General features: G+C 49.0%; 1 protein-coding gene across 18 annotated transcripts in view; it reads right to left on the bottom strand.

The window, feature by feature from the left end:
* The window catches only part of PCNT (pericentrin), a 133,864-nt gene that overhangs the window by 17,877 nt on the left and 93,020 nt on the right, over positions 1-22,967 (bottom strand). For 10 of the 18 annotated variants that reach the window (XM_045501050.1, XM_045501048.1, XM_045501051.1 and 7 more), the window contains 9 exons: positions 14,801-15,514; positions 13,873-13,975; positions 10,872-11,026; positions 6,925-7,119; positions 6,120-6,293; positions 5,332-5,515; positions 3,923-4,145; positions 3,610-3,760; positions 2,299-2,919 (listed from right to left, as the gene is read on the bottom strand). In XM_045501050.1, coding sequence (XP_045357006.1) covers positions 2,299-2,919; positions 3,610-3,760; positions 3,923-4,145; positions 5,332-5,515; positions 6,120-6,293; positions 6,925-7,119; positions 10,872-11,026; positions 13,873-13,975; positions 14,801-15,514 — 2,520 coding nt within the window. The remainder of the gene's footprint in view (positions 1-2,298; positions 2,920-3,609; positions 3,761-3,922; positions 4,146-5,331; positions 5,516-6,119; positions 6,294-6,924; positions 7,120-10,871; positions 11,027-13,872; positions 13,976-14,800; positions 15,515-22,967) is intronic. The other 8 variants (XM_045501058.1, XM_045501059.1, XM_045501053.1 and 5 more) reach the window with 1 other exon arrangement.

Consider the following 22,967-nt stretch of genomic DNA (forward strand, 5'->3'; position numbering starts at 1 on the left):
GAGTAAACACACACAAACACACACACACACACACACACACACACACACACACACACACACACACAATCTGGAACACGTTTGGGGATCCTGTGTGACGAAGGCCCACCTGGGGCTTGACTCTACTTGCTTCCTTCACAAAACAACATGGGGTGCTTCCCGGCCGCACGGCGCCCATTCTGTCACACCTCCAAACTACTCCTGCGTTTCCAAGACTCTGGGCGGTAAATGCAGCCACTACAGCAAGGGCTGCTTATGCCACTGCGAAGGCCACGTGCAAAACATATTGCCGCTGACACACACCGCAGCGCAGACGAGCCCCAAAAACATCAGGAAAGGAGTCAGACAAGGAAAGGCCACGCGGGCGGGGGGGGGGGGGGGTGGTGGTGGTTCCTTCATAGGAAGGTCCAGCACAGGCCAATCTGCAAACAGACCGTAGACTCGCGGTGGCCAGGGCTGGAGGAGGAAGTGAGGGTGAGCGCTAACAACATGAGGCTCAACACGGGGTGGTGAACACAATCTACAGCTGTGGTGTAGTGACTGTGGTGACGAGTCCACAGCTCTGAGTTTGTACTAAAACTGCAAAGGACACAATTCAGGTTGGTGAACTCCACGTGTCTCAGTGAAGCTGTTAAAACATACTGATCACACTCCCCACGTGAACTTCCAAAACTAATTTTATACCATTTGGGGGTCTGATTTATCTTTGTAACACTTAGAAATCTAGACTTTTGATTTTAGAAACACATAGTCATTTCTCAAACATTTCACGGCAGGCTAACCACTGAAAAGACCAGACCACTGATTTTCCTTGTGTTTTTAAAAAATATTTTTAGTATATGTGCTGCCAAAGTGAGCACTAAAAAAGATTTTTAAAGAGGGCAAAACATATATCAATCCACATGAAGACACAGGGTATAATTTTCTCAGAAATAAAGGCTCTGGTTGACATAAAATATATCTAAAAGTAACATTTCATCCAAAAAATAAAAGGAACACTTCTCAACCTGTGAGGCAAAAATCATCCCAATATGAAAATCAAAGACACCACAACTTTATGGGGTGCCTGGGTGGCTCAGTTGGTTAAGCGTCCACCTTTGGCTCAGGTCATGATCTATCTCATGGTTCATGAGTTCGAGTCCCATGTCAGGCTCTGTGCTGACAGCTCAGAGCCTGGAGCCTGCTTCAGATTCTGTGTCTCCCTCTCTCTCTACTCCTCCCGTGCTCATGCTCTGTCTCTCTCTCAAAAATAAACATAAAAAAAAAAAAAAAAGACACCACAACTGTAAAAGTACAGACCAACATCTCTCATGAACATAAATGCAGAATCCTTAACAAAATACTAGCAAACCGAATCCAGCACTATATAAAAAAGAATCCTACACCAAAGTTAAGTGGGATTCATCCCATGAGCGCAAGGCTGGCTCCACTGGTGAAACCGAACGAGAAACGCGACATTAAGAGAATAAAGGGCAAAAACCACAGATTCCAAGACACCAAAACCACAAATCCAGCTCACTCTCGAGACTGAAAACAAGACACAAAAAGTCTGAATAAAACAGGTACCCTGAGAATCTCCTCTGATGAAGGGCAGCTGTCACAGCTGGGGGTGGAGGACGGGTAACGGGCTGCAGCACCTCCACTCAGCACTGCAGGAGGGACGAAAGGCACCCGGACCAGAAAGAAAGAAGTAAACCTACATCTCCGTGCAGGTGACATGATCTCAGATGCGGAAAAGCCCAAAGAACGCATCAAATGACTGGGAACAACAAACAAGCGCAAGGGCACAAGATGCAAGATCGACAGAAGGCCCGACGGCATTGCTCTAGGCCAGCAGGGAACCTCTGCTCACGGAAAGAAGAAACCAGTTCCACTTACGACAACGGCAACCCCTAATAAAACACTCAGAACAACAGAACCACAGCGTTAACGCTCGTCATCTGAAAACAGCAAAACGCGGCTGAAAGAAATCAAAGACCTGAACGCGCGGACAGACTTCCAACCTCACAACCCGTGGAGGTAACATCGCTGAGGTGGCCTCACCCCCCAAAGTGACCTGCAGAGTCAAGGCTGGGCCCCAGAACCCTACGGTCCCCGAACACCCAAGCCCTGACAACGAGCGAGGTTGGAGACTCACGCTTCTCGACACGGAAACCTACAAAGCTGCAATAACCAGGGGGCAGCAGGGGACAGACGCACGGACCAGTGGGACGAAGGAGTGGCCCAGGGTCAGGCCCCCATGTGGCGCTCTCGGCCCCCTGGCTGGCTGCTGGGTGCTGACCCGGTCGGTGGCGCTCTCACCAGTCTCTCCTTGTCTCGAGCCTGCCTCTTCTCCATGTCGGCCCGGCCGGGCCTCGTCTCTGCTCTCCTCCTTGCGTCCTTGTGTCCTTCCCGTGCAGCCAGCCTCGCCTGTGAGCGCTTTAATCCTGCCTGCTGCTGTGAGGAACTCTCCCCCTCTGTCGGCTCCCGAGCCTGGGCGGGCTCCACAGCGGAGGTCTGCGTGCCCCTTACCTCCTTCTCCCTCTCGATCTCCGCACGCTGCTTCTGCACATCGGCCACCAGCTGCCGCTGCACCTGCTCCAGCCTCGCCTGCAGCTCCGCCGCGCGGGACTTCTCTTCCTTCAGCTTCCTCAGCAGAGCGCGATGCACCGGGGCCTCCTGTGCTCGGCTGCTCAGCTGCTCCGTCAGGAGGCGCTCGTGGCGCAGGGCCGTGGCCAGCTCCAGCGACCGGTCCTTCTCGGCCTCCAGGCTGCGCCGCAGCTCGGACAGCTGGCTCCGCTCCTGCGCCAGCAGCGCCTCACAGCGCGAGGCCTCGATCCGCAGCTCCTTCTGAAGGTTGTCCTTTGCCGTCTGCTCGTGCTTCAGTGCAACGCACAGTCTATTACTCTGAGCGTGCTGCTTCTCCAAAGAGAGTCTTAGCTCCTGTATCAGGGAAGAGATGGGAAAAAGCAAATCAAGAGAAGTGTCAAAACTACCTTCCTGCCCCAATTTCTGTTCATATTCTTCAACCTAGCAATTACACTTTTTTATCCTACAGGTACAAGAAAACCATCTAACAATTCTTCTGTTACTTTGCCATTTTTATTCAGGGATGAAGTACTTTCCTGAAGCAGTGCTCAGTAAATGCACACCTTCCCTAGAACCACAACACCCTGGACACTCAGACACACGATGTTTTCGCCAGGCCATAGTCCCCGGGTGGGTGAAAGACGCTTTTGCCCAGCCCTGGGACTGAGGAACACAGAGTGCCTGCCAGACCCGTGGCCATCAGAGATGCCAAACAGCATGCCAATTCACACACACAACCTCCACTGCACAGAGAGGCCGGGTCACTGCCATTTATGCAGTCTGACACGCACTTCCGAGGCTGTGCCCCGTGCGGCCAGACAGTGGGGGTCGTGAGCACCCGTCTGTCACCACGAAGACGCTGCTGTACCGCAGACGCAGGCCTGCTTCACTGCTGTTACACCCTGCCACCAGGCACGTGACCACAGGGAGACGGGGAGCTGGGCCCTGTGAGGAGCTGCGCTCCCACCTGCCAGCCCCACCGCCCCCCACCCACCCCCCCACCTGCCAGCCCCACCGCCCCCCGCCAGCCCCGCGCCCAGGCACCTCCAGGGTCTTGGAGCTCTGGCCCTCCCTCTGCAGGTGCTGCAGCTGCTCCTCCTCCAGCCGGCTCTGCAGGGCGCGCTCCTTCCCGCGCTCGCTCTCCAGCTCCTGCAGCGCGGCCTTCAGGTTGCTCTCCTTGCTGTCCAGCACAGACCTGTGCAGGAGAGGCAGTGACACACCAGGCTGCAGCGCCCGAGCCATAGACAGACCCGGGGCACCTATCACAACACGCGCACACGCTGCGTTCCTCGACAAAAGTGCGGACGGAACCGGGGAGCCAGGAGGTGCTGTGTGGGAGGAGGGTTAGGGCGCCCACCTCAGCTGGAGGACCTCCTTCTGTGCCTCGCTGAGGGATGCCAGCAGCCTCTCGTTGTCCTGTTTACACTCGCGGAGCTCAGATCTTAAGTCTCTGACGACGGTCTGCTCTACCACCAGGAGCTTCCGAACGCTGCTGGCTTTCTCTTGCTCTTCATTCAGCGTTTTCTGTACGTCACTTGCTATACGTTTTTCCTGCTCAACCTTGTATGCCAATAACTCAACTGAGAAAGACGTTAGGGGACATAAGATACCATTACTCGTGAATCCCGGGTGAGCTGTACAAATGATTTCACAAACTGAAGATAAACCAGTACGGAGAGGGAGATGTATTCACTCTCAGGGAAAATGAGTTTTCCAGGCCGATAGCCAGGACACTGGAGGCTCACTCCCTCCAGGCCTCGGGGCACCCAAGGTCGTGCAGGCAGAGTGGCCGTGCAGACCAGAGGATGGGACGCGGCTCCCCAGGGCCAGCTGTTCAGGTCCAGGGTCTCCTGGAGGCAGGAGTGAGGATTGAGCCGAGATGGACGTGCACGAAGACCAGGTGTGACCGTCTCCACAGTCGTCCTAAATCGCCACCTCACCCATCACTCCAACACTTCGTGCTTCCCAACAGAGACTGCCTCGACCCTAGCAGCTTCCCCAGAGAACTCTCCCAAGACTTAGCAAAGAAATAACCCTGGTTCTCTACAGTCTCCCGGGGAAAAAGGAAGGGGAAGAGACGGTCAATCCTCCATGAGGCTGGCACTACTCCCACACCAGAACTCAAAGACTGGAAGCTACACACCAGTAGCCCTCATGCACTTAGATGCAAAATACCAGTAAGTCCGGCCCAGAAATGCTCACGAGGTAATGCAACACGGCCCAAACACAAAGCATTGCAAGGCCTGGCCCATCATTCGGCACCCAGCACTAGGAAGAGAAGGGGCTGTGCAGGTGGCTGGAGAGCATGTGCGGAGACCACTGCTGGCAGCCTGTGTGAGGGTGTGAGGCGGAACACCTCTCCTATGGCCGGACGCCTGCCACGGCGGCACGCGACGGCCTAACCGAAGCAATCAGTAGGAGGAGGTGGCAGATGGGAAGGAGAAAACAAAATGCTTTTTATTCAGAGATGATGTGAATATCTATAAGAAAGTCCCAAGGAACCTAAATTAACATAAACGCGTAAAACAGGCTGCTTAGACCTAGTGCAAGCCCCAGGGACTCCCAGACACGGTCCTGCTGGTGCCCAGCGCTCACACCAATACAGACCCTGGTATTGGTCAATACAGACCCACTGCCTGGGTGGCACCACAGAGTCGCTTTTCCAGGAGTTCTGTGAACTAAGAAATTCCGAGGCCGATGGTCCCCAAGCCCAGGGACCCGGACAGACCAGCCCCAGTGCTGGGCAGCGGGAGGGGCAGTGCTCACCCTGCCTGCGCAGCTGGTGCTCCTGCCGGCTCCCGCGGGCCTCCGCGCTGGTCAGCGCCGCACACAGCTGCTGCAGCTTCTCCTGGTTCTGCAGGTGAGTCATCCGCAGCTGGGCGCGCAGAGCCTGGATCTCGGACAGCAGGCTGCTCCGGTCGGACAAGCGAAGGTGCTCCAAGGACTTTTCCTGCAGGTATCCCCGGAGCCGGGGTGGCAAAGGAGGGAGAGCAGGGTCACAGACATGGCCACGTGGAGGAGCACCCCCTGGACGGGGGAGCAGGGAGCACGTCCCAAGGGCAGGGGAGGCTGGGCCAGGCCAGCATCTCCAGGCACAAACAGCCCACTGTCCACAAATTCTTGCTTCCAGCTTCATGGGCACAAGCTTGGGGACCGAGCAAGAACAAATTCACAGGACAAAGGTGGCCTAGAACACAGGCACAGAGGCCCCTGGGGACCTTCAGGCCTCACTTGCACCCTGGTCTGTGCCAGAGGCTGCTCTGACCTGCCACAGACCCTGCATCTGGATTCTAGTGCCCTCTCCTACAAGGGACCTTGGGGAAGCAGGCCCCCCAGGGCCCTCACAGTGCCGGGCTCCCATGCACACAGCCTGGGCCAGACCACTTAGCACCACTCTGTTTTCAAGGAAAGGCAGGATATTTCCAGAATAGATTCTATTTGCACACAGACAGGACTTCCTCCTCAGTCACTACCACACTCCAAGGTCAGGGGAAACACAGGGACCAAAATTCACCATCAGTGGCTCTGGGCACTAAATCGAGGCACGTGCTCACCTGCTCCTGGACCACCTTCTCTAGCCTCTGTAACAGGGAGCTGTGGTCCCCGGGGTCAGAGCCGCAGGGCCGGGGCTGCAACTCGGCCCTCAGCATCTCCCGTTCTTTTCCAAACGCCTCCTGAACGATCTGTAGAAACTCTCCTCTCCAGTCGAGGCACATGTCAGGAAACTCCTAAAATATTGGAGTGAACAGTTCGGTGTTTCCATAAATGCACCCTGCAGGCTGAAGCAGACCACCCAACAGAAGACCACGACCAGCCCAGGGCACGAAAAGCCAAGCCCGCCACCGTGAACGAAGAAGGTGCTGAAGGAGACAGCAGGTAAGACTGAGAAAACGTTGGCAGGCAAACCTTCTTCCCCACCGCTGCTCTGCCAGGCCCTGGGGCAGGTGCCCGCTCACTGGCTGCTCCCGCCCCCACTGTAGGCCTGGGCCCGGCACTGCCCTCTTGCCCACCGCTCCCTCCGCCCCCTGTGGCCTTGGCCAGGGTTCAGCACCTGGCTCTCGCTCTGTGCCACCCCGGGTCCTTGGTTGCAAAGTGGGCACTGAGACCCTGTGGGCTCAGGCCCGGCCCCATGTCCTCCTCCCACTGAGTCCCGCCACACATCCTCCCACAGCCTCTCTTGCCCTTACAGGGCTGGAATGTGCTGGCAAACATGACTGAGAAGGTGACTAGCCAGGAGCACGGCCCCTGTGTCCACTGACGACCCTGTTCTTCCCTTTATTCCACTCATTTGGCCAAGCAACTCACTCAAAGTGCTCCATGCCCACAGCCTATTTTCTTTCAGGCAGAATGCCACCATACCTTCTCTCCCTTTAGGAGTGTGGGGCTCGGATGCCTCCTCAGGGCCGGGATTGCCTCCAACAGGCCAGGGCCTTCCCTTGGGAATCGCTCGAGGGAGGCACTTGGCTCGCCCTTGCTCAGGGCGCTAGGCGGCCCACGGTACTCGGACAAGGCCAGTATGTGGTGGCTCTCATCACACACCATCTGCAGCAAAGCCTGCAACGGGACGTGCATTTCAGAAAGAGGGAAAAGAAGCTTGAAGCTAATCATGCATTCAGCACCCTGCCCACCACTCACGAATGCTCACTAGAGCCACCCACATGGCACCCCCATGGCTTGTATCAAAGAGCAGATTCTGCTGTTCTGTGAGATTTTCAAACTTTCCTCCCCCGTAACCTTCAGAGACTGCTAGAAAAATGGTTTGAAGGACAATTTCTGCTTCAGCTACTCCAAGGACGCCCCACCAGGGTCTGCACAGTGGATGCCACCCCTACCATCCCTTCACTAATCCTGGGTGGGGCTCATGGTGGGGCCTCCCCAGAGCTGCCCCCCGGTTGGGGGCAACACAGCGTCCAAAGTAACCATGACGGTCCTCACTCCACGTGCAAAGATTCACTCAAGGGGCATGTTAGGCCTAAACTCTGGAGAATAGATGGGAATAGATGTCTCAAACAGGGAAGTATGAAAGTAGCAACGGGAAGCTGTAACAGAGTACAACTATTTACCCAGAAATAGGTTTTGCTAGGACTTTGATGATGGGACCCAAAAAAGTAAAATACTAACACAAAAGTACAAAACACCCAAACTCCACGTGACGCTTACCTTAAAGACAATTCTCTTTAATAACCCTAGAAACACTTTCACTTTAAAAAACCTTCCGTTTGCTAGACGCCAGGTCTAGCGGCCCGGATGGCGGCCCCTGTGGGTGCGGCTGGAGGTCTACGACCTCCTGCATCCACCCATCCACCCTCATCCTCTGCTTGCACAGACAGGGAGGGCTGACGTGGCTGCGGATGACTGTCACTTGCCACCTTTTCAACACTCTCCTGATAAACGCAGAAAGAGCACCAGTGGCGAGGGAGGTACTCTGCCCGCACCTTTCCGAGAGCAAAGCTTCCCGTGAGGCCACCACATCCCTTCAGTGATGTCACAGGACCCCCCGGGTCCAATGCTGGCTGGGGCCTGGAGGTCTGCAATCGGTTTGGACCTTGGGTACCACAGATATAACCACTGGGTCCAAGGAGGTTCCAGAACCCTGTCCTCAGGACTGGCATTCTGTTCAGGGACCTGCATCGCTGTGACCAGCCCACCCTTCTCGTGACCTCCCACGTCGGCCTGTCACTCGGGTGCCCCTGTCTGCTCCAACTGATGCACAGGGCGCCATAGGCCAATCACTCGCCCCCATTCATAGCTGCTTCCAGCAGGGCTCCTGAGGAGTCCAAGCCTGGCCACCCACACCCCTTGCTCGGGGACCCCCCCCCCCACCAGTATCCCCAGCTTCAGGGCCCCCAGAGCCGGGACCACACCGCGGTCCTGAGACTCAGCCCCTGCGGGCACCACTCTGCCTCATGGGGCCAGCTCTCAGACGACCTGACTCTTGGCGCAGTCGTCCCTCACGGTGAGCAGTGTGGCTTGACGCTCCAGAAACACAGGTGGCAACTTAAACCAGAGTGACCTGAGAAACCTCCCAGAAAATACCCGAAGTCGCCGGTTCCGACTGAAGCGAACAGAGAACTGCAGGCTAACTTCCCAGCATCCACGCAGCCCCCTGCAGGCAACCTCGGTTGCTTCGCAAAAGGGCTCCGGGGCAAGTACTGGGCTCCTTTCTGGTTTTCCTTTTTCAATCATCTAGTGTTAAACCTCAAAGCCTAAGTACGTAGAATTGTCATCAGAACCACGTTTATTCCTTAAAAATTACAAACTCCTCTAACATGAGACTGCCTGGATTGGAAACACTAACAGAACATATCTTTAACATTCTATGTCATGTAGAAAATTAAGGAATGCAAAAAAGGAAATTAAAAAAAACAGCCAAAAAACATACTCCCATATCAAAAAAATTTTTGAGAGAGAGAGAGTATGAGCAGGGGAGGGGAGGTGGAGAGAGACAGAGAGAGAGAGAGAGAGAGAGAGAGAGAGAGAAATCCCAAGCAGGCTCAACACTCAGCACGGAGCCCGCCCAACACGGGGCTGGGATCATGACCTGAGCCAAAATCACAAATCGGACACTTAACTGATTGAGCCACCTAGATGCCTCTCCAATTTCAATTCTTAAAGGAGCAAGATGAACACAATTTTGGAGATTTTACTTAACATCAAAATCATTTTCTTTTGATGGCATTGTAATAGCAATGTAACAGGAATGTTTTCACCATGTGAATAAAACACAACAGTGACATTGTATTGGTTTGCTTATTCAGCCAAGTCTGCGCCAGTGGTTTTGACGAAAAATGATTCACTAAACTGGTGAGAGAAAAGAAAACTTATTAAAAGTTCTGGGTGATGGAGGCGTTAACCAATCTTACCGTGGGATCACTGTGTAAACAACATGTGTGTATTAAACCAACACACTGTATACCTGAAGCTTACACAGTGTCACATATCAATTAAAACTAGAAAAAGTGTTTTTAAATTCTGCTCCCAGTTCAGCCGCAGCAAGCTGAGTGTGGCTTCTCTGCTCCCTCCTCTGGTGAGAACCAGGCTCTGATCCCAGGGCACAAGGGGCTTTAGATCTGTGGAGTCTGGCTGTGAGAGGTCACCAAGGGCCCAGCTCCGTGACCTGGGGACCAGCAGCAGTGGGCGAGCGGGGCTGCGGCAGGCGGTTCACACAATGACTCCCTGTCAGCAGTGGGTCAGTATGAGCCCGGCTCGTCAACGGGGCTGAGGATGGCTGGTCTTGGTGGCCGTGTGACCAGGTCTGCCAATGAAAGACGGGGGGTGGGGGCAGGGGACGGGAGGGATACTCCTGGAAAACAGCCTCAAAGGAAGCACTGGGCCCATGCTTTGCCTGACCCTAGAAGTGCCACAGGCTTCCTGTTGGTGGCACAGGAAAGGAATGAGCGAGTGCGGGGACACTGGTGGCCTCTCTAGGTATACACTTGGAGCCAGCGCACCAGGAGCCAACTCCCAGTATGATCCAGTGATAAATGTTGTGTGCCATTCAAGCCAGCTGAGTCAGAGCTGAGGCTGCCCATCAAAACTGCCCGCACTGCTACACAAGCGCAGATAACCTTTCTTCTCAGGTGTCAACTTCAGGGACACACAGAAAAGAGCGGAGAGCAGGAGGCAGAATGGTCTAGGCCCTGAGGACACAGAGACAACCCCTCCCGAGCAGCAGCTCCCACAGCAGAGTGGGCTGGGCTCTCCAATGTGGCCCCGCAGCCCTGTGTCAGCAGAGTGGGTCATGCGGTCCCTGCTCCGCTGCTCGGTCCCAGGCAGGCACCTGGTGGAGGGCGGCCCAGTCACGAGCACAGGCCCCAGTTGTTTTAGGAAAGGCTAAAGGTCAATCTCCAAAACCAAACAAAACTTACAACCACTTCTCCCCAGAGGGTCATGCGTTGTGATACCTGAGCTCAATTCAGGAAGATTAACCTTACTTTTTGCCTTTTGTGATTCACCACAACAGCCACCCCTGAAAGTCCCCTGTGCGCTGTGCCACAGCAGGTGCAGGAAGAGCTGGTCCTGCTCTCGGGACCCCAGCGCCTGAAGCTCCCACAGCTCTCCCCTACCGCCCCACCCCCCCCACCCCCCCACCTGCCATGCTGGGCTCTCGCCTGGGATACCTGATCCCAAGCTCCCCACGCCAGCAGCCTCTCCCCCTATGGAAACACGTTAGAGCACAGTGAGACCCCACGCAGCTGGCCCTGTGGTGTGACGCACGCACCCTGACGTGGCACCCACAGGGCAATCACGGCGGCCGCACACGGAGGCCCATCGACACCGCGCACCCTGCTCCTGCCAGCCCTTACCTTCACTTGTTTCGGATGGACTTCCTTCTCCTTCATGGCTTCCAACGGCTGTCGGAACCTTCCAGAGGCGGGAAGCAGCACCACAGGACTTGCTGTGGGGGCATCGAGTCTTCCCGAACCTTGGCTCAGCATGTCTTCAAACCCCGAGCCATCACCTAAAAACACGGCACAAAGTCAGGGTCTACACTCCAACTCTCTGGCAGTGTACTGGGAGACACCCTGCAAGTGCCAGAGATGCGGCCAGACCCCTGCTTCATGGTGCCACATGAGGCCCCAGCCCTGAAGACGACATCAACAAACCACCAAAGACGGCAAAAACATGTTTATAAACACCTAAGACTACACAACCACACAGATGAAGAAAAAGTTTTCACATTTACCATGTTAACACCTGTGACTCCAACATAAAACCCTTCGTGCTACCTTGGCTCATGTTTCCTCTGGTGCAGAAGTATGTCTCCTTATTCCCCGAAGACAGGACGGAGCCCGCAGGGCTCACACGGCAAGCACCGTGGCTGACGCGCCCGCAGGGACCGCCCAGCACACCCGGAGGCGGCTGTGCAGGCGTGGAAGACACCAGCCCGAGGCCCCCGTGCAGGCTGCGGGACGAGCAGCAAGCGTCTGCCCGGGAAAAGGTGAACATGCCTGATGGGGTGGGTGGAGACCAGCCCCGAGAGCAGCCAGCCGAAAGTGGAGAGCCCTCAACAGTCTAGCATCTGAGACACCAGGAGCTCCCGATGGGAGGGGCCTCAGAAAGGAATGGGACACCGCTCAACAGCATGCGGTAGGTCCCTGAGCCTGCAGCCCACCGCCAGTCCACGGAGACCTGGAAAGCGGAGGGAGGCATCCTAAGAAAAGCAGGGTCAGTCCTTGCAACTGCTTCTCCGACTGGCACCAAGCTCGGGTTGGCATGAGGGGCTCAGTGTCCCCGGCAAGGCCCCTCTGAGCACAGAGCTTCCAGTGAGCTGCTGACGACTGCCCTGCTAAGAAGCCGAAGGCCTCAGACACGCCAAGGAACACTCAGACACACAAAACAACGCGAAGCAGACTCAAAGAGCTGGAGGAAATACAAAAAAGGCAGCAAACACAAGAAAACTTCAGAAAACCCAGAATATCTTCAGAGAAGTAAAAGAGAAAATATTATTCGTAAACAAGGAAAGGAAGTTTGGAGAGAAAGGAAAAGAGGGTGAGAAAGAACAACTCTTGGAAATTAAGACACAGCAGAAATGGGAGCATTTGATGTGAAGATTAAGGGATCAATTCTCACAAAGCTCTTTAACAAGTAAGAATCTCACAAAGCTCTTTAACAAGTAAGAACGTAAGTACAAAGAAGTGGAAACAGAAAAAATGAGAAAATAAGAAAATGAGTCCAGTGATTAACAGGAAGTATGGCAAGATGAGAGCCACAAGGAAGTGACCCACATCCCAGGAAGAAGGAAGACGCACTCAGGGCAGAAGGACTTGTTCCCGGTAAGCCGGCAGCGCTGCGCCCAGGTGCTTGGCGGCAAGGGACCACCGTGGTGCTGGGTGACATCAGGGTCTGGATGGCAGGCAGGCAGGCAGGCACTCAGGAGTCTGAAGGAACATGACTTGTCACCCATGAGTCTGCACCAAGCCCAAACTATCAACAAACATCAAGGAGGTGCAGACATTCTCAGAAAACCCATCTCACACATGCTTTTTCTGCAAATGCTTCTAGAGAACACACTTTGTCAAAACTAGGACCACCAAGGAGGGACATGGGATCTGACCAGGCAAGCAGAGACAGCACATGAAGGTCAGGTGGGCAGGTGAAGGTCATGTGGGCAGTGCATGCCCATGCCTACACACAGCATGGGCAGGACCCGTGATGGAGAATAGGAAGAAGCAAGGAGAAAGGAAACCAGCTGTCTGGGAGAGGACCCTTGGTCCCAGAAGGTCTGCGGGAATCTGACAGGGGTGCTCAGAACACACATGCTCTGTGGTGAGGGGACAGAGCGGGACAACGGGGCCACCTTAGAAAAACAAGGAAGGAAAGTAGAAGACAAATTGGCAGCCAGAAGTTTAAACATGTTCTGTAACTAGCAAATGTGACTTAGAAATCTGTATCAGAACAAATTTCTGGAAGCTGAACGTGGGCATCCCCAGGGAACAGTGGTTCGGAGTGGGGAGGCTGGAAGGCACTGTGCAGAACCACTCTGGGCACTTACTCCATGGAATAACTCAAAACTGAAATGAAAACGTTGCTGGCCCTATTCTGCACAGGCTGAAGCGTCCGTGAACTGTGCTTCACTATGGTCTAGTTTTAAAAGGCACTGAATTAAGCCAGTGATGACTTTTTTTTAAAAATGCTGAAACATCTCCTGAAGCGATGGACTTATCAAAAGCCAACAATTATAGAAAAAATTACAAGGTTAGAAGGTCATGACTGGCAACTATCCTAATGATGACGCAGGCAACAATCATTACTGGAGGCTAACACTGGTGTGTCCGAGTCTGAGAAACAAGAGACCACAGACATGGTCTCCGAGTACATCCCCGCTCCCTGACACCGAGCGATCTAAAAGGAAAACTCAGAATAAAATCTGGCAGACACCGCTGCCGAGGGTCCATGCTGGCGCCGCGCACCGTCTGCCCTGATGCCCCAGGAAGAATACGGCGTCACCGTGCGCGCTCTCAAGGACACCCATGCCGACGACCCTGCTACAAACATCCAGAGGAAGATGCAGGAACCGCCGGAAACGTGAGGGTCTCCTCTCGGGGCCCACACGGCACAGCCTCCCTCCCGTGCAGGGCGCCAGTGAGGATGTCTGGGTGTTGAGGGCAGGGACCGCACTCCACGAAGTGCACAACCAAGCTTTCCAGAGTAGCGCAACATCAGGCCTTCAGGTGCCACTGAGCACAGAGGACAGAGACGCAGACGGGCACAGCCAGTGTGCATGGCAAGCGTGGCGAATGCCAAGCTGGGGGCCTCCATGCTGTTCTGTCCCCTAAAACCTTAGAGTTAAAAAGACTGACTCACCATTATCACTTCTGCTGTTTTTTCCTTCGAACCCAACAGGAGAGGATCTGGGCTTTTCTTGAGCATCAAGAGATGTTACAATAAAATCTTCAACATCTTTCTCCTGTTCAAATAGGCAGGTTTTTAAACGGTCGTCAAATAGTAACTTAATACATCACAGAACTAAACTGGTCAGAGGGAAACTTTCTAAGGTCTGAATTTATCATTTACCCATACAGAACCCAACACATGTTTCACACCTGTGGACATAATGAAATCACGGGCTTTAAAGAATTTAAACAAACCCAGCCACAGTTCTCTAGGATTATTTTAAAGAAGTCAACAGCAAATATTTCAGATTAAAGGTAATTTTTATGGTAGTGTGTATGGTAATATACGTGTATCTCAAATAACAAAGTCCTCTGTTAGTTGGTTTTTATTGTATCTAATCCAGGATATGCAAAATCTCAAAATTATTACGTAAGAAGATATGATTTATCTCAAAAATAATTGTTTTTGAAATAAATTAGTATTGTATGTAAAATCTATTAAAATAAATCCAAGAAACAGATTCCAGCCGAAGAACCTGAACAAAAACTACACAGGAAGATGGGTTTACGACTGTACTTCTCGAGTCTGCACTGGTGAGTGTGCGCAGGCCTGGCAGGAGTGTCTGAGTAGGACTGATGCACGGCACGTGTTTGTAAGAATAACCGAAGTCCTAATTATTCACATTACAATGGACTGTGGTTGGCGCTGTGGAAAGCTGACCAGGGGATTGTCGGGTGCGAACCTACACCTGGCCCACAGGCCCCGTCAGGAGATGAACCAACAATGGCCGCAGCTATGACACTGTGGGCCCTACAAATACATTCCCATGGGAACACGCTGGGGCCCTGGGCATCCCACAGACGCTGAACCGGGGCACCACCCAGGGATGAACACTTACCACGGCCGTCCGCTGCACACGGTGGTCAGTGGAGGGAGCCCTGTCTACAACCAATGGAGACTCTGCCCACCTGGAGGGCTTTCCTGCCGCTGACCCGCCCAGGTACCGAAGCAGGTCCAACTCGTCAGCCTGAAGTGAGGCACTTGTCCTGTCCTGCACAGAGGCATCCAAGCTCAGGGCATCTGAGCAGGGCGTCAAGGGCAGGCTGGGTGCAGGCTCAAGGGTCGAGTCCTTCCTGACAACCTCAGGTGAGCTCCAGGAAGACAGGTCCATTGCCCTGAGTGCGTTCTTCACAGGACCGGGCTCCTGGGTATGGGTTAGGTCATGGGAGCCACTGTGCAGGCTCACTTGTAAACAAAGTGATCCATCCTGCAAATCAACCCTATCTTCCATGGGAACATTTTGCATTTCATTTCTTACCAATGAATCCTGATTTCCACTAAGGTCAATTAGATCACAGGTGGTTTTATCAATATGAAATGCATCAACAAGAGGCAATTTGTCAGTTTCTTCACCATTACTGGAACTGTCACTCAAATTATTTTCTAAAGCATGTGAAGATGCCAATGGCTGCTGAAATTTGAAATCCTCTGTCTCACTGTTCTGGAAGTTCACAGAATGCACCAGACGGTTCAACTTTTCTTGAAGTTCTTTCACCTGACTTATGAGACCAACTTTCTGCAGCTGACAATCTTCCAGTAGTTTTTCTTTATTCTGCATGTGGAAAAGAACATGTATAAAGTAAAATAATTGAATTACAGAGTCAAGTATTTATCAGCCAATTTCGAAGCTGTCTGAGCAATTAAGAATGAGCCTCCATGATGAAGCCCTCGGGTCCTTCCAACTCTTGAGATTTCAAGCTTTTTTAATTCCATGAAAAACAGAACCAAAGCTGAGAACTCTGCCTGCAAAGTGAATGCTGCAGAGGACTCTGGGAAGGTGGCCGAGCAGGAAGCCCCAGGAACCTGTCTCCCACCTGGGCACCAACGGCACCGGCAGCACCTTGTCTGCTGTAACTCTGGAGTCTGTCCGAGGCTTGCGACTTCCAGGGGGAGGCTTGGAGGGGAAACTGCAGCTCTCAGCACGGCAGCAGCCACCCGTCTCCCAGCCCCGGCCCCTCGGCAGGCTGGTGTGCACCTACTCATGGAGCAGCTTACACACAACGTGTGGGAGCCACGGTGGGCACAGGACTATCCCACAAATGGGGGTGGGGGGGGGGTCTGTGCTCCCACCGCTGCTTCTGATCTGGAAGGTGCAAACAGGTGGGAGACCACTGTCACTGCCCCTCCCCCTCTGGCTGAAGTGACCTGCAGGAGATTTAAAGGGCTGGTGACCTTTTTTTCTACCACAGCATTTTTCTCTTTTTTCTTTCTGGGGAGAAATTAAAAACTAGAACATTCAAAGACAACTGTATACACAGAAGAAATCAGAGGAAATTACATGTGCCCAGGCAAAGGTGCAGGCTAAGAAAAGATCTGAGAAGACCTGAAGTTTACATCTCAAGCAGATCCTCAGCACAGAGACAGCATACGACAATTAAAAAACAAGAACAAATAAGGGGCGTCTGGGGGGGCGCAGTCATTCAAGCATCTGACTCTTGATTTCAGCTCAGGTTATGATTTCACTGTTTGTGAGTTCGAGTCCTGCATCAGGCTCTCTGCTGTCAGCAAGGAGCCTGCTTGGGGTTCTCTCTCTCTGCCCCTCTCCTCCTTGCACACTCTCAAAATAAATGGAAATGATGACAACTGAGGAAAAAAAGATTGAAAAAGGTGAATACAGACTGACACCCCTGGGACACCAGCAAGCATACCAACATATGCATTGTGGGAGTCCCAGAAGAGGAAACGGTGGCGGCTGAGAGACTATTTGAGGACATAATGACTGAAAACGTCCCAGAATTGATGAAAGACATGAATATAAACATCCAAGAGACTCAACAAACCCCAAATATGATGAACTCAAAGAGACACATACCAAAACATATTATAATCAACAATATACTAGCAGAGCACTAACAGAGAATCTTGAAAGCAGAGAGAAATGACTTGTCACATACAAGTACCCTCGAAAACATCACCAACAGATTTCCCATCATAAAGTTTGGAGACCAGAGGACAGTGCATCAATATATTCAAGCGCTAGAAGAATATCTGTCAACTCAAAATCTGTCAACTCAATATAAAGCAAAACTGTCATTTAAGAGTGGGGAAGAAATTAACATAGTCCCAAATAAATAAAAGCTAAAGGAGTTTGTGACCACTACACCTGCACTGCAAGAAATGCTCCAGGGAGTGCTACAGAGTGAAATAAAAGGTCACTAGACAGTAACTCAAAGTCATGTGGCAAAATACAGATCTCAGTAAAGGTAAGTGCATGCATAATATAATAAAAGCTAGTCTACCATTTTGTACACCCGAAACTGATAGAACACTGTACGTTAATTATACTTGAATTTCTAAAAATGTTTGTTCTATTGTAATAGTGCTTTGCAACTCCACATTGTGCTTTCATCACGATTTAAAAAATACATGTTTTTTTATGGGGCGCCTGAGTGGGTCAGTTGGTTAAGTGTCCAACTCTTGATTTCAGGTCATGATCTCACAGTTCAGTTCATGAGATTGAGCCCCATGTTGGGTTCAGCTCTGACAGCACAGATCCTGCTTGGAATTCTCTCTCTACCCCTCCCCAGCTCATGCACGTGCATGCTCTCGCTCCTGCTAAAAAATATATAAACTTTAAATAAATATATAATAAGAGACATTTTTTAAAAAAATTATCAGTTTAAAAGTTAGTGTTATTGTTAGCTTTAGTTTGTAATTCCACATTTTTCCTATATAACTTAAGAGATTAATGGATTTAAAAAAAAATCATTAGGAGGCGCCTGGGTGGCTCAGTCAGTTGAGCGTCCGACTCTTGATTTTGTCTCAGGTCATGATACCAGGGTCGTGGGATTGAGCCCCGCATCACACAGAGCCTGCTTGAGATTTTCTTTCCCTTCCCTTCTCTTTCTCTCTCCCTCTCCTTCTAACCTTCTCCCCCAGCTCACACATGCTCTCTCTCTCTAAAATACAAATTAAAAATTAAAACTTAGGGGTATAAAAATTAAAAAATAAAATAAAAATAAAAATTGGCGCCTGGGTGCCTCAGTCTGTTGAGAGTCTGACTTCGGCTCAGGTCATGATCTCATGGTTCCTGGATTCAAGCCCCACATCAGGCTCTATGCTAACAGCTCAGAGCCTGGAGCCTGCTTCGGATTCTGTGTCTCCCTCTCTCTCTGCCCCTCCCCCACTTGCACTCTGTCCTCAAAAATAAATAAATGTTAAAAAATAAATAAAAATTAAAAAAACCCAATCATTAGTTTGTTTTGAGGCACACAGGTATAAAAATGTACTTGTGACACCAAAAACCAAAAGCGGTAGGGACAGAGCTATAAAGGAACAGAGCTTTAAAATTTTTTTTTAACATTTACTTATTTTTGAGACAGAGAGAGAGAGAGAGAGAGAGAGAGCATGAACAGGGGAGGGTCAGAGAGAGAGGGAGACACAGAATCTGAAGCAGGCTCCAGGCTCTGAGCTGTCAGCACAGAGCCCAATGTGGGGCTCGAACTCACGGACTGTGAGATCATGACCTGAGCCAAAGTCAGGACACTTAACCGACTGAGCCACCCAGGTGCCCCAGGAACAAGAGCTTTTATATGTGATTAAAGTTAAGCTGGTATAAATTCAAGCCAGAGTGTTATAATGCTGGATGCTAAATGTAATCGCTAACATAACCACAAAGAAAACAGCTATAGAATATACACAAAGAGAAATGAGAAAGGAATTTGAACATTTCACTATAAAATATCAACTGAACACAAGAGAATACAATAATGCAGGAAATCAGGGACAAAAAAAAAAGCTGTAAGGCATATAGAAAACATACAGCAAAATGAAAAAAGCATATGACTCCTTATCAGTAATTACTTCAAATGTAAATGAATCTCTCCAATCAAAAAGAACAGCAGAATGGATAAAAACACATGATCCAACCATATGCTGGCTATGAGAAGCTCACTTTACACCCAAAGACACAAATAGGTTGAAAGTAAAAGGACAGAAAAGGTTATTTTGTACAAACAGGAACCAAAAGAGAACAGGATGGTTATATTAACATCAGACAAAATAAACTTAAACCAAGAAAGGTTCTAAGAGACAAAGGAAAATGAAAAGTAAATAAAATCTCCCAACAAAACAAAGCCCTGCACCTGATGATTTTACTAGTGAATTCTATCAAACATTTAAGACAGAATATCAATCCTTCTCAAACTTTTCCAAAAAAATGAAGAACCCAAATGGGTTTCCTGGTAGATTCTATCACATATTTAAGGAGGATATTATATATAATATATTTAAGGAGGATATTATATTATACACTAATTCTCTACATTGTCCTTTATATGACAGAAACAAAGAGAACTGCTCCTGACTCACTGTACAAGGCCAGCGTTATCTTGATACTAAAGACAGAAAAAGACACTACAAAAACAAAACTACATACCAATTTCCCTTATGAACATTGATGCAAAAATCCTAAAAGACTAGCAAATAGAATCCAACACCATATTAAAAACATTATACAGTGTAACCAAGTGGCACTTACTCCTGGAATGGAAGTATAGTTTAACATAAGAAAACCAATCTATGTAATACACTACGTTAACAAAACGAAGGAGAAAAATATCACATGATCATTTCAGCTGACGCAGAAAATACATTTGACAAAATGTATTTGACAGAAAATGCATTTCACGATAAAGACATTCAACATACTAGAAACTACTTTAACATAATAAAAAACCATATGTGAAAAAGACACACCATACACCATACCCAATGGTATTGGACTGAGAGACTTTCCTCTAAAATCAGGAATAAGGCAAGAATGCCTGCTTTCACCACTTCTCTTCAACACAGTACTGGATGTTCTAGCCAGAGTAATTAGGCAAGAAAAAGAAATAAAAGGTGTCCAAATTGGAAAGGAACGAGTCATATTGTATGTTCCAAGATAATATGATCATAAATAGAAAACAAAGATTCTACAAAAAAGCCCTGTTAGAATTAATAAATCAATTCAGCACAGTCACAGGATATATAAAGTCAACATCCAAAAATCAGTTACATTTCTATACATGAACAATGAACAATCCGGATAGGAAATTAAGAAAACAATTTATAATAGCAACAAAAAAGAAGAAACTAATTAAGAATTCACTGAACTAAAGAGATGAAAGTTTTGTACAATGAAACTACAATATATTGCTGAAAGATATTAAGGAAGACAACTGAGAACACGTTTCATGTTTATGGATTGAAAGACCTAATACTGTTAAAATGTCAATACGAACCAACAATCTACACATTCAATACAATCTCTATCAAAATTCACTTTTTGCAGAAATAGAAAAACCCAACCTAAAATTCATGTGGGATCTTAAAGGACCCAAAGAGTCAAAATAATCTTGAAAAACAACAAAGCTGAAGGGCTTATAACTACTTAATTTCAAAACTCATAATCAAGCTACAGTACTCAAAATGGTGTGGTACTGGCATAAAAACAGACATATAGACCAATGGAATAGAGAGCCCAGATGTATATCCTTACATACATGGTCAGGTGATTTTTTACAAGGATGCCAAGACCATTCACTAGGGAAAAGACAGTCTTATCAAGCAAATGGTGCTGGGAATACTGGGTGCCCACATACATGCAAAAGAGTGAAGTTGGGCTGTTAACTAACATCACATACAAAAATTAACCCAAAATAGATCAATGACTAAAACTGAAACTATAAAGCTTCCGAAGAAAACATAGGACAAAAGGTTCTCAACATTGGATTTGGCAATGATTTCTTGGATATGACACAAAAGGCATGGGCAACAAGAGAAAAGACAAACTAAACTTCAGAAAATTTTAAAAATTTGTGCCTCAAAAGACACCACCCAGCGTAAACAGGCAGTGCGCAGAATATGAGAAAATATTTGTGAATCCTACACCTGATAAGGGATTAATATCCAGAATACACAGAGAACTCCTAAAACTCAACAACAACAAAAAAACCAACCTGACTTTAAAATGAGCAAAGAGGGGCGCCTGGGTGGCTCAGTCAGTTAAGTGTCCAACTGCGGCTCAGGTCATGATCTCACAGCTCACTGAGTTTGAGCCCTGCGTCAGGCTCTGTGCTCTCAGTGAGGAGCCTGCTTTAGATCTTCTGTCTCCCCCACCCTCTCTCTGTCCCTCCCTTGCTCACACTCTCTCAAAAATACATAAGCTTAAAAAAAGGGGGGGGGGCTCCTCTAAAAAAAAAAATAAAATGAGCAAAGAACTTGAATAGGTTTTACTTCAAAGAAGATACACAAATGGGCAACAAGCAAATGAAAAGATGTCCACTATCACTAATCATTCGAGGAAAGCAAATAAAAACTATAATGACACACTTGAAACTAACAGAACACTATATGTTAACTATACTGGAATTAAAATTAAAAATTAAAAAGAAAAACAACACGATGAGATACAACCTCACACCCATTAGGTGGGCTACTATAAAGACACACACACACACAACACAACACAACACAACACAACATAATAAACGTGGCAAGGACGTGGAGAACTTGCAACCCTCTTGCACTCTTGGTGGGAAGGTAAAATGATGCAGCCACCATGGAAAACAGTATGGAGATTCCTCAAAAAATTAAAAATGGAACTACCATATGATCCAGCAATTTCCCTTTGGATATTTATCCAGAAGAACCAAGAGCAGGGTCTCAAAGAGAGATTTATACACAATGTTCACAGCAGCATTTTTCACAATGGCCAAAATGTGGAAGCGACCTAAGTGCCCACTGACTGTGAATGAATCAGCAACACGTGGCATATATATAAATGGACTATGATTCGGCCTTAAGACAGAAAGAAATTCTGACACATGCTACAATAGGGGTGAACTGCAAGGACACTAAGCTAACTGAAATAAACCAGGCACAGTAAGACAAAGACCATACGATCCACTATGAAATATTTAGAATAAACAAAATCACAGAGACAGAGTCAGTGGTTGCCAGGGGATGGGAAGTGGGGATAATGGGGACTTACTGTTTAATGGGTACAGAGTTTCAGTTTTATAAAATGACAACAGGTATGAAAGTGGATAGTTAGTTACACAACCTCACTAATGTGTATGCAGGATCACTGAACTGTACATTTAAAAATGGTTAAGATGTGGGGTGCCTGGCTGGTTGAGTCAATGGAGTGTGTGATTGCTGAACTCAGGGTTGTGAGATCTAGCCCCATGCTGGGTGGAGAGATTACTTTAAAAAAAAAAAAAAAAAAAAAGTCTTAAAAAAATGACTGTTCTCTGTAACTCTTACATTATATGTATTTTACCACACACACACACACACTGTCATAACCTATTTCTGTGGTAATTTACTGAGGACATAAGCATTTCTTTTTTGAGGAAAATAAAGTTTGGAAACTTCTACATGCAAACACTGAAAAATATAGAATTGTGGGGCATCTGACTGGCTCAGTCGGAAGAAAATGTGACTTTTTTTTTTTTTTTTTTAATGTTTATCTATTTTTGAAAGAGAGAGAGAGTGCACACACACGCAAGGGTGTAGGGGCAGAGACATAGAGGGAGGCACAAAATTTGAAGCAGGTTCCAGGCTCCGAGCTGACAGCACAGAGCCCGACGCAGGGACTGAACCCTCGAACCTCGAGATCATGACCTGAGCTGAAGCTGGATGCCTAACTGGTGGTGCTTAACCACCCAGTTGCCCCAGAAGAGAATGTGACTCTTGATGTCAAGATCATGAGTTCAAGTCCTACACTGGGTGTAGAGATTACTTGAATAAAAACCTAAAACAAAAAAAGAAAAATATAAAATAGTGATTTATGGAATGAATTTGGCATTTCCTTGTCCATGTGTAACTTCCAAGAATTTTGCAACCAGAGCATAATCATGGGGTTGACCTCTCAAAAATTCAAACAAATGTTCTTATCAAAAGGGCGTGGAGATATGTTTGCTACACAGAGTTAGAGAAGAAGTCCTCTCCAAACAGAATTAAACTTCCTGTGGGGATTTGATGAACATATAAAACCAGATTTAGGCATCTTCGATCAA

This window comes from Leopardus geoffroyi, chromosome C2, assembly GCF_018350155.1.
Source record: "Leopardus geoffroyi isolate Oge1 chromosome C2, O.geoffroyi_Oge1_pat1.0, whole genome shotgun sequence".
NCBI classification, from domain to species: domain Eukaryota; kingdom Metazoa; phylum Chordata; class Mammalia; order Carnivora; family Felidae; genus Leopardus; species Leopardus geoffroyi.